This window comes from Lissotriton helveticus, chromosome 8 (genome assembly GCF_964261635.1).
Source record: "Lissotriton helveticus chromosome 8, aLisHel1.1, whole genome shotgun sequence".
Classification (NCBI taxonomy): Eukaryota; Metazoa; Chordata; class Amphibia; order Caudata; family Salamandridae; genus Lissotriton; species Lissotriton helveticus.
In genome coordinates this window covers 300,828,320-300,840,977 of record NC_136069.1, presented here as the reverse complement: position 1 = coordinate 300,840,977, position 12,658 = coordinate 300,828,320, and the positions used below count along the sequence as shown (strand labels likewise).

The window sequence follows — 12,658 nt, the reverse complement described above, 5'->3', positions numbered from 1 at the left end:
ATTTTCTTGGAACGGGATTTAGAACGGGACTTGGGACTAGGAATACAAGAGGTAGCACAAATGCCGCAAATCGCAGGGCCACATTGTATACAGAGGCAGCAACTGAATATGATCGCTACTGCAATACCTAGAAAGGACATTACTTTCCATCCCCAGGCGGAAATTATATTCCAGAACCAACCGGACCATGTCCAGGTGCCTGGATCTTGGTGTAACAGATGGGCAATTTTATGAAGTCTGGTTATAGCTGAATAAACAGACGGCGCGTTATTTGGAATGAAAATGCAGCAACTAGATCCGATGACTCTACAGGCCCCGCCCCTATCGGCCAGTATGACGTCAAGGACGAGACGATTCTGGAGCACGACAAATCTCATAGCAGATTGCTCTTCGGTTAAATTACCTAGGGCAGAGGCAGTCTCATTCACTACTGCTTCAAGGGTTCTGGTTAACCTACGGATTAGCTTACTGTTCTGGATAGGTCCTATAAAGAAGAAGAAACCTCTATTGAAATCTGTATATTGTTCTAGAGCAGTTTCAGTATAATCGACAATCGGGGACTCCCTTCTATGTCTAACGTGTACTAGATGTGTGTTTCTATGATAATCAGATGGGGCTAGGAAAACTGGTGGCAGTAGGAAGGCAATGTAACATGTTCCCTCCCAATCGAGGGGCAGACGAACATATGCGGTTTGACCACAAATAAAATAAGAATGACGTGAAGCTTTGAAAATAGATTTCCCACTGTCACTATACTTGACAATAGTAGTACAATCACTATGTCCTACATGTACGGAACCATTATTTCGGACACATAATTCGCCTTTGACTGGTAATACTGAAATAGCAGGTAAGTCTGGAGTAGTATCAGACTGAACATTCAGGACCATAAAACTCGAAGAATAATTACCTAAATTGTAAACTTCGTTTTCGAGATCTAACCCTGTTCTGTGGGGAAGACCTTGCTTGTCTGGGAAACATGTACTGTTAAGAAAAAACATATCTGTTGAGGATGACGTTAACGTGGACCATGCTCCACACGAACCATTATGTGAAAATGGATAAGGAAAGAGTGGCAGAACTCCCTTCGGTGTCTGGAAAGGGGGGAGTCGACCACACACCCAACAATTAGTGGCATTGCTGGTCTGGTGTGAATAATGTAACATGCGGATAAAAGAATTGTTACGCATAGCGAGGCGATAAGAGAGTTCATGAGGAGGCAGATCACTAAACGTGTGCTCTACTGTAACATTAGAAGACTTATTTACATGAGAAACTGGAAAATACAGATAAAATACATAACTGGTGCAGGAAATCATAATGCTGAGAAATAATATGAAACTTAGAAAAACAATACATCGGATTGAGTTTTGACTAACTCTCTCGCTATGGGGGTCTATTTTATACATGTCAGAAACCGGTCTAACCGTTTCACCTAGGGGAGGACTTAGACAATCATACTGGCTGACTTATTTTACTAGACCTTAACTTTTTCTTATACTCCTGTTGCGGAGTTGTCTCTATCAGGGAGGGTGCAGTATCATTGTCTTTTGCGGGACAGTCCTTAAGAATAGTACTTTGGCAGTCTTTTAAATGCTCGGAAATGTTCTTTGAAACTGGCTTCAATCCATAAAATTGTTTGATGTGCGAAAGATGCACCCAGCCTTTTCGTCCCTCCAACTTCACGGCTGTACGGGTGGCCAAGAGGACCTGTCGGGGCTCCTTCCAGCGAGGCTCCAGCGGACTTGAACGATCAAAGTTTCGCACTAGGACCATGGATCCGGGAACGATTTCATGCGGTGCCACCTCGGTATTGTCTGGAAATGCGGCGGCAACCTGTGAACGACAAGAGTTGAGGGCAGACATCAAGGAAGCTAGGTAATCTGTCAGCATATTACTTGAAACATCGGTAATACTTCGGGGTCTAGGTGTACCCCACATGTTAGGGGGGCGGCCGAATACGACCTCGTACGGGGACAGACCTGATCTGGAATGTGCGACCATGCGCATGTAGAACAGAGCAACTGGCAGAGCTACTAGCCAGTCCACACCTTTCTCTTGACAAACTTTTGCAATTCGGATTTTCAGGGTCTGATTATGTCTCTCTACGAGACCAGCTGCTTCAGGATGGCGTACACAATGGAACTTCCACTGGTACCCTAACAAAAGGGAAACATGTTTCATCAACTCGGATGAGAATGGCTGGCCGTTGTCAGAATATACGACCCTTGGGAGTCCGTAGCGGGGGAAGAATTCACGAACCAACTGCTTGGCAGTGGTCGCGGCTGTGTAATCTGGGACTGGATATGCTTCTGTCCACCTGGACAAAGCGCATACAACTACAAGGACATACTTGAAACCTCGACATCGCTCCATCTGAATATAATCCATTTGGAGGACCTCGAATGGGTGGTCAGGGGGCTGGAATCCACCTTGTTCCACCGGGACACTTTTACCTGGATTGAACTGGCAACATATCATACAGGTACGGACTTTCTGCTTGGCTGCAGCTCGTAAATGCTTGTTGAACCAAATGTTCTGGATACTGTCTAACATAGCTTTTTCTCCTAAATGTGCAGGACTATGTGCGGTATTGATAATGACTTGAACCATAGAGTCGGGGAGAAACCATGTGGCTTTACCCTTCGTTACCCATCCCTGATCTGTCTGGACCCCTCCTTGTTCGGACCATTTCTTGATTTCATCGGGAGTAGCATGTAACTGGATATCTATGACATCTTGAGTAGGGTCTTTAACTGTCATACAGGTAGTCGGATCTGGAGTATGTGTCTGTGTTGGCTTAACTGAAACGTCTGGAGTCTGTGCTGTAAGCTTGGCTGTGCGATCTGCTAGATCATTACCTTGAGAAATAGTGTCGGTAACTTTCGTATGTGCTTTGCATTTCATGATAGCAATAGATGTCGGTAGGTGTATGGCATCTAACAGAGCTTGAATAAGGAGACCATGCTGAATCTTGGTTCCATGAGAAGTCATGAAACCTCTTTCTTGCCAGAGCACTCCGAAGTCGTGTACAACTCCGAATGCGTAGCGTGAATCTGTGTAAACATTAACTTTCAGGTTCTTAGCGTGTATGCAGGCTTGTGTCAGAGCAACTAGCTCTGCTGCTTGAGCAGACAGGGTGTCAATACGGTGTGTTTCAATAACTTCAGTGTCAGTAGTCACTGCATACGCGGCTACTAGTTCTCCTGTACTTGTTCTCATACATGAACCATCCACATAAAGTGTCAGGTCGGGATCTGGTAATGGAATATCTGTCAGATCTTGTCTTGGTTTTGTCGTAATGTTGACTACTTCCACACAGTCGTGTGTGGCAGGATTCGAATTAACTGACGGTAATAGTGTAGCAGGATTTAGAACGTTGCAGCGTCTGATTTCTATGTGTGGCTGGAACAGTGTCAATTCATAACCTGTTAAACGTGCAATTGTCAAGTGCTGAGTTTGTGTTCGGTTCAAAAGAACTTCCACGGAGTGTGGAACTTGTACTGTCAGGGAGTGTCCTAACACTATGGAATCACTTTGTCTGATAGCTAGTGCTGTGGTGGCAACTGACTTGAGGCACGCAGGCAGAGCCTGGGCTACAGGATCTAATGTGCTCGAAAAATAAGCACAGGGCTTGTATTGTCCCGCTTGATCTTGTGTAAGAACAGATAATGCTGTACCTTCGCGTTCAGTGACAAAAAGTGTAAAAGGCTTACTGTAGTTCGGTGTTGCTAGAACTGGAGCTTGGCATAAAGCTTTCTTTAACTCATTGAAACTAAGTGTATGTTCAGATGTCCAAGGGAGGACAGTCGATACGGCTGCCTCCTGTGTCGTTAACTGTATCAGTGGTTTAGCTAGAAATGCATACTGAGGAATCCATTGTCTACAATAAGAAGTAAGGCCGATAAAAGCACGTACCTCCTTCTGGGTCTTGGGCTGAGGAAGACTCGCTATTAACTGGATACGGTCTGGTGTCAACTGCCTACCCCTCTTGGACAGTAAGTGGCCTAAATAGATCACTTGCTGGACACAGAATTGAAGCTTAGAAGGGGACACCTTGTGCCCCATCTCGGCTAGGAAATACAAGACTGTAAGGGATGCTCGCTCGCAAGCACGTTCAGAACGGGCTGTGATCAGTAGATCATCGACATACTGGAGCAGGGCAGTGTCAGTTGGCATGTGAATATTGTCTAGTTGTCTTTTAAGTGCTTGACTGTAAATACTTGGACTTTCTGTGAAACCTTGAGGAGCGCGTGTGAACATATAGCTCCTTCCATTTAAACAAAAACCGAAAAGGAACTGGCTGTCTGGATGAATGGGGACACTGAAAAATGCGTTCTTGAGGTCTATGACTGAAAAAAATGAGGCTTCAGAATCAATGGCTGTCAATAGGGAAGAGATATCTGGGACAACTGGGTACTGGGGAATAATACATTTATTGAGTTCTCGTAGGTCAATCACTAATCGATATACTGGGGGTGCATTTGGATCAGTACGTTTCATGACAGGAATGATCGGAGAATTACATACATTGGAGTCAGTTTCTACAACTACTCCTTGAGCGATGAGCTCGTCAATAATTTTGGATAAGGCTGCTACAGCCTCAGGTGGCAGTCTGTACTGCCTGATTCGTGGTAACACTACACCTGGCTTGAGAGTCACACGATGGGGTGTGATTTGCATATAACCAACATCAGTTGGACCTTGTGCCCATAGATGCTGCGGAACATTAGACAATCTTGAATCAAAATCTCGTAATACATAGTGACCCTTGAAGTCACGTAGGAACAATCGTATTCCCTCTGGGGAGCAGCATATGACTGCACCTAATTCTTTCAGTGTCTTAATGCCTAACAGATTTTCTGGACATGACTTCGTAAGTAACAGATCAGTAGTGCGGGACAATGGACCTACTTCTAGAGTAACTGGCTGAGATATCTCATTTACAATAGGCTTTCCTGAAAATCCAAGGGAAACATTTCTTGAGCCTGAGAGCGGAGCCCCTGGAACTTCGGCGTGACTAATGGTGGTCCTACTTGCCCCTGTATCAATCAGAAACTTTCTGTCTTTCCCTAGTACTTGACTATGAACATAGGTACCCTCTTGATCTACAGGAATCTCGATGAGAGGCAAGCCTACCTCCCTCTCTAGGCTGTTTCATGAATATGGCTGATACTCTGGATACTCTGACTGGGCATACTGGTACATCTGCTGTGTAACATGCTGTGTTGCAGCAATAGGCTGCGGTGCTGGAACTGTCTGTTGTGCATTCTGTGGCTGAGAAGTCTGTGAAACTTGTTCTTGTCTAGGCGGACGTGGTCTTTCTTTAGTCTTACCGGTAGCTATGTTGTGTTTCAGAACTGCACACTCGTTTATGAAATGACCTGGCTGTTTACAATAATTGCATGTCCCTTTAACGGGAGCTGCAGGGTGACTGGCTTGATTCGGACCCCTCTTCTGACTGTCTTGTGGAACAGATTGTGCAACTAGTACTTTCATTTTCGTGTCTTTCATACGTTTTCTTTCGTGTTCTTGCTCTTCTCTGATTCTATTCTGGTGATATTGAAGCATCTGTAACATCTGGGACGGGGTATTAGCTTGCCAGGTACTTTCGACTTTCAAAACTCGATTCTTAACTTGTGGACTTGAGTTCTCGACTAATTTAGTAACAAAAAGATGAGGGTATGACTCGCTACTTGTCTTGAGGCCACTGTTTATACTAAAACATTTCTCGAATCTAGAATAAAAATCACTAGTGTCTTCATCTTGTTTCTGTTTACAGGCTGAGATTGCATCCCAGTCTTCCTTTTTAGTTGCTAATAATCTGGGCAAAACTTGTATTAACAGTTCAGGTAATTCTTTACATTTCTCTCCTAGACCGGTACCTGGTACTCGTATCTTATCTTCAGCTTCTAGAACTGCCCAATCGATCTTTTTCTCTCCCACCTCCCAATCTTTTTCCTTGAGTTTTTCGTATACCCCTGCGGGCAACAGGACTTTTAACATTTTAATTATATCTGGATACGTGTATTCTCCCATACGGAGCATGTCTTTTAATTCTCGGTGGAACCCTGCTGGATCTTTATCATGACAGGGAATTAACTTTTTCATCTCTAAGAGTTCCATCTTTGTAATCGGAGTGTAAACAAACACTCGTTGCATTTCACCATCTGTTGTCCTAACTGGGTGCACTTCTCGTAACGGATTCTGTCTGTCTATGTAAAACGGTTTACTTTCTGGAGGTGAGACATGAACAAAATGCGGGTTCAAAAACGTTCTATATTTGTGGCGCTGTTCTAGAATGACACTAATTAAATCGGTACCTAAACCTTTCCATTTATACTGGAGTAACTCGTTCAGGACATCATGTAACGGACCTGGATCAGAATGTTGACCCTCATACAATGTAATGAGGTGCTGGATCATATACATACCCACCAGTCGCTGCTCGGCTGGGGGCAATTTCAGAAACATTTGTGCCACTATTTCGTCTGGAAAAGTGGTAGAATCAGTAATCCATCGGACTGCTGATCGGGCTAGTTCTTGTTCATGCATAGTACTTAACTCACTGTAACCGATTCGTGATTTCAGAATGTGATCGGTAGCTTGAAATACTTGTTCCAGAGAACCTTGTTCTGGTGCTGGATGATGAAAAATTTTCTTGTGTTCTAGGCGTAAATGGCGGTCTGGAAATCTAGATTTTCCTACATACGCTATTCTGGCGGGATTCTCATCCTCTACCTCTTCTGTAGAAGAGTCATTTTCTTTCTCGCTTACTTGTGCTGCCTTACGTTGATCGTGTAACCTTATTATTTCCTTACGGATTTTCTTGTACATACTCTCTATACTACTGATGTTCTTATGCTTACCCTCGGCTATATTATCACTCCACCTTGTCAGGATTTTCATTTCGGCCTGATCTTTAGTCGGGGAATCTTGTTCTCTTATTAGACAATTAATCAAGAACTTTAATAACATGAGCTGGATCTCAACTTTCCTTTGAGACATGACGTCACTAATACTTTCTGGATCATCCCCTGTACGGATGAAACGATATATTCTGTCTAGATCTTCTTTCATATCTGGTAGGGTGACTAGATACTCGGTCACCTTTCTTACGCGTAATGAATATAAAACCATATTATCCTCGCCTGGGACTGGGTCATAGCCACATTCGGTAAGGGCTTTTCTTATTTCTGCAACAGACTGATGTCTGGGCGTACGCTGTGACGCTTGTGCATGTAATTCGACTAACGTTAAACGCTTGTGTGGCGGCGGGGTTCCTGGAGGACCCCCCCCTGCGGCCCCTAAACTAGAATCGTCAACTGATGCTCTTCGTCCTGGCAGAGTGGGAAATGGAAATGCAGGCTGGACTTGTACGGCGGGCTGGACCGGGGGTACCGTAACAGGTACTCCGGTGTCTGGAGGAGCAGGAATTGCCTGATTTACAGGGACCGGCGGAACAGGATTTGCATATTCCGGGACTGTGTCGTCCAAATAGGACGAGATGAAAATATCAGCTGCGGTCGGTTTGTGACGTAGCTTAGTCGGAACTAGTGGTGGCGGAAAATTACTGGATGCCTCCGGGGTCGCTTTTGGCAAGCCCTCGGCAAGAAGAGGATACATACCCTTGATAAGGGCGTTCCTCTGTCTGTCTGACTGTTCGGTTTTAACTCGTTCACCTATCTCGATTAATTCTTTTTCTTGGGCTCGTTCTAAGGATTCTCTACTTAGTTCTGACTTTCTGATTTCTTTTTCGGTTCTTTTATGAGATTCTTTGCGCCATAGCTCGATGGCATCTTTCTGTGACTGTCTGGCTTTCTTTTTCCATAATGCCTCTTCTACTCTCATGATGCACTCGGCATCCCACGTACCTGATACAGGCCATCTATACTTTTCTTCTAACTCTTTGGTATACTCTACCCATAAATCTAGATATAATATGGCACTTATGCCATGCTTCTGATACATGAAATGACCTGGACTGTCCCTAGGCGGAACAGGAACTGCTGCTTCTAGCAGACCTTTTCTAGTTTTTAACTGACGTAATTTCGAGAATAAGGGCATGACTGAACTGTAATCTAGACACAATACAATACACAATGAACACGATAATTACTTCACATTCATACCACGACATTAAAATACATGAAGAATATTTAAAATAACAGTTCGAACAGAATACTACCTGGAACACTGAAAACAGAGTACATGAATTTCTCGAGAACAGAACTGACTAGAACAGAAACTAGATGCACTGCTGAAACAGTACGAAACTTACCGGTCTCATAAAGAGACACGTCAGGACCCGCATCCACCGAAGTGGACACTTCGTTTGTGGGTCTGTGTACCACCAACCCACGGACCAGAGTCAATTAGATTGACCCTGTCTAGATACTACCCCAGCAACGGTACTCACCGGGCAGCAAGAACGGAAGGCCTCGGACTGGACTGGACTGCTTCGACGCCGGACGGACGAACTTCGGACTTCTGTTACGGGTGGGCCTCCGGATACCTCGGACCTTGGACTCTCGGCTTGGGCTCTGGTCGGGACTCGCCGCGTTCCTCCACCGCCTCGTTTGGATGCTGGACCGCCACCTTAATGCGTTCGACGCTCTCCTCTCTTTCCCTCCTTCGAGTTTCCGGAGACTCTTCCTGAATGGGAGCTTGAGTTACTGCCTGAATTTCTGTTAGTAGCCCCTTCTGTTGTACTTTAAAATAGCTTCTTAGTGAGGGAGTCACTTTTATTTTAGACCTCAGTGAGGTGTCCTGATTGCCGTTCTCTAAAGTACCCTTGATGTATTCTTTTACTAGGGTTTTCTGTCTTTTCTTACTCTCCCTCGGTGAAATACCTTTGGGGTATTGCTCTTGCCTTAGGAAACTTCTGTTGCGCAGGCTGTAAGACGATACTACTTGTCTGTCTTGTTTTTTCACTTGCTGCGACTTTAATGTTTCTTTGCCCCTCACGAGGTCTGGAGCTTTGAGGCTCCCCTCTAAGTTTTGCTGCACCTCCTCTTTATCCTCCTTTGCTATTTTCTCGGGTTTACTCATAAGCAGATGACAGGTTAGTGTTTTGGGTTTTGAGTTCAGGATTTGGCAGTTCTGTAAGATATTTAACTTACTTTGAATATTTTTAATGCTCTCTGGTGTTCTCTCTAACGTTATATTAGTTGCTTTAGTTGCTTTATATGCCGACAGAGCTCTCTTTGTCAGGGCGAGATTATTAATAACCATATCGCTCCCATTGCAAAATGAACCATCTCTGAGCTCTTCAAACTCCCAATCTCCTATAACGTTAGTGTTTACCTCCTTTTTCATTAGGCTCCAGCTTGAGATCGCTAGGTACAAACTTGAAAGTGACAGTAATCTGCCTCTGCTGCCGCCTCCGTGCACTTCGGTATACTGCCAGAGATTGAGTCTGGCTCTTCCGCTCGCGCCCCGGAACTGAAAATTCAGTCTTCCGGAGGCTCGACAACTACGCGCCCTTGCCTCCGCTGCAGAGCCCCAGAAGCCTGTTCTCTCACCCGCCTTGACTCCGCGCTCCAAACGCCCCCAAGCTCCGCCGCTCTCACCGTTATTTTCGAGTATCTTCGTGACCCCCGGACAGTGTTCACCGCCCGTGGGAGTCGCTTCAGCTCTCTGCAGCTCACCATGCGCCCAGCATCGGGTTAGAGCTTCTCTTGGTTTACCGCACTCAAGCAGGGGAAGAGATGAACCGGAGCCGCATACCATTTCAAATATCCGTCTTGTTTGGTAAGCGAGTCCCAGTCTTACTTTGATGACAGTCTCTTTGTGATTATCGACATATATATTTTCTCCGTTTTGTAGGTGCTTTGCAGGTGCGATTTAATCCATTTGAATCACGGGTGAACCGGGAGCTCTCCGACTGAGCTCCTTACTCAGCCGCCATCTTCCCCCCCACCTTAAGAGATTAAAAACATTCTTAAGATATTTAGAGGATTTAAGGTGACCACTTCTACTTCTTTTTTGCACTATCTGACCTACTGTAAACAACAACATCAAAATGCCATAAAATTGTGTCGCTCTCCACCCAGTATACCAAGCCAAGTAAAACAATTATTGTAGCAGTGCCTAAGGTTATCAAAACCCCTCCCACTCCTCACATCCCTCATTACATATTTCACAGTCAGGCCATAAATGTTTTCCAGCTTCCAGCTTTCCTTCGTAGAGCAGGGCAAGTATAGGAAAACGTCTGCATTACTGTCTCCCTAAAGGTTAATCACCATTGACTTCAGTGGTGTCATATTGCATTTCACACTCCCGCCAACGGTTCACCCCGTTGACTTGAAGGGAATCAAACTACATTATCACACCAGTACTGGTTTACTTTAATTTACTTCAAAATAATTCGGTATTTTATTTATGTATTCATTTATTTATTTATGAAATTGATAATGCTTCAGTTCCTGGCACAAAATCCAATAAAAACAGTATTCGGAAGCAACGTTCTGCTGCTGGAAAAGCCATCATTTCAATGCTTTCCTGAATTGCATGCGACAAGTGATTGAGCTATCCATTGTTCCCTACAATTTTTGATCTTCACTGACTCATTCAATAACATTAGCCTCCAGTAGGCCAGCATTGCCCTCCCGACATGGGTTTGCCTCCATTAAATCACACTCCTCATTGACTTCAGTGGCATCTAACAACCTTGTTGCTCCAAAGTTGGTTCGCCTTCTCTCTCACAAACCTTAATCGTCTTCCAGACTATAGTTCACTCCTAATTACTTTAAAAGCATTTCCTTTCTCCCCCCCCCCCAAAAAAAGACAACTGTAGCCCTCACTGCAGTGGTTCACCTCCAGAACTCCAATGGATAAAACTTCCGTATCACCCTTTAAACAATGGATCAGCTTCATTTTGAAATTACTGTTAATAGCAAAAGTTTAACAATTTTTTTTTTTTAGATTTGACCTCTAAGGCAATAGAAGGCGGGGATTTCCCCTAAATTGGCAACAAAGACTGCTGATTCAAGCAAGTGCCATCGAAAACTAACTACATTGTCATGCATGCAGAAAAGAACATTATTCCCCTGATGCTGGCATTATACCCTTGATGCCAGCATTGCACTCCCTACTGGTCCTGCATGAATCCCTTCAAAAGCAATGGCACTCGGACACTGGCCAAATGCTTGTGTCAACCAACTTGGATCATTTTCCACAGTTGGCACCGAGCAGCTGCGTGCTGTACAGGTTACCCTCCAGATGGAATATTCGCTGAGCAGTATCTGCTCACTCACAGCTCCTTAAGGTACTTGGCCCACACTAAGGCCCAACAGCATGTTTCGCATGTTTATTATTTTTTCCATACATTGGAAATGTCCAACCCCTGTCAGCGAGCTGGGGCGTTTTTGGGTTTATGAGGAGGCAGCGAGAAGAAAGGTCACAAATTGCATTGCTTAGTTGTCTTTTACTTCAGATCACTATGGGGAGCGCAAATATACAGAGGATGTAGACCATGAAATGTGAAACGCTGGAGAACTTAAAAAACATATTCTAATTTTTCTGTAATAGTGTTTGTTGTAGATCATGAACCTCTCCACGAGGGTCGTGCAATGCTTTACATCAAGCACCTTGTGAAAATCTACTGTTGGTTGGTATGCTGTAGTAATAATTTGTTAGTGGTTCAGTGCATCCTACATTTTCTTATTGTTTTCCGTAGAGTTCATGCATTTTAGATTTTAAATTGCTTGAGGGACAGGTAGCATACTGAATAATTTGCTTGTGTATTTCTGAACCTTGTAATCGCTGTTCTATGCATGCATGCCTACATAAAGGAAACCTAGCTGCAGAGTAACTTAGTGTTCTATATATCATTAATACATTTATCACTGAAATGCACCATCCTCACTATGAATGTATTGGCAATAAGTTCAGTTTCTTCAAAATTTTCAACTTTTTGGTTGTTTCAGAAGGGAATATGCAGAATTTGAACAAAGAAAAGCCAATGAATTGGCTCAAATTGATGAATTAAAAAAAGAAGAAATGAAAAAGCTTCAGAAAGAACGAAAGGTTTTTGAAAAGTATGCAACAGCCGCACGAGCCATTCCTGACAAAAAGGAACGGGATGAAATCCAGGTAGTGAACTACATAAACGTATCTTTCGGTCAGGGAAGCCCGTGAACCTTTTCTGATGTAGAATCTATGCCAATAAGATGCATCCATTCCAGCTCTCAACGTGTTCCATGAAAACATTGTAGGATTGACATTTATAAAGTTTTTGTTTGTGAAAATGATTTTTTCTTCTAAGTCAGTAAACAGTCTGAGAATATGAAACTGGTTTCTGAAATTTAATTAATCATTGGTGAAGTAAAAGGGGAAGGAGATATCCATGTATAATCCTAGCTTTAAAATATGATCACTAAACCATGTGATTCGATGCACATCTGTTTCTCCTCTCTTCCAAAATAAAACTTGTGTAGTAAATATATGTAGGTGTGAAATATACAAATAAATAAAAATGCAAATACTGTCAAAACTGCATGCAAACCCCTTCAATGAACTTTGTTTTCCTGTATTTTCTCTCTCTCCTGATATATTATCCTCGCTACTCCCTGTTCGCTGAGAGCGTGCCATTGCTCCTCAAAGTAAAGTTTGCAACACATTAAATACCTAAATAAAATATCAAGGATGGTGAAAA

At 43.7% G+C, this 12,658-nt stretch overlaps 1 protein-coding gene across 2 annotated transcripts in view; it reads left to right on the top strand.

Annotated features, from left to right (window-relative positions):
• CPAP (centrosome assembly and centriole elongation protein) overlaps window positions 1-12,658 on the top strand; it is a 442,941-nt gene that overhangs the window by 155,205 nt on the left and 275,078 nt on the right. For both annotated transcript variants that reach the window (XM_078657064.1, XM_078657065.1), the window contains exon 9: window positions 11,931-12,096. In XM_078657064.1, the coding sequence (XP_078513190.1) occupies window positions 11,931-12,096 (166 nt within the window). The remainder of the gene's footprint in view (window positions 1-11,930; window positions 12,097-12,658) is intronic.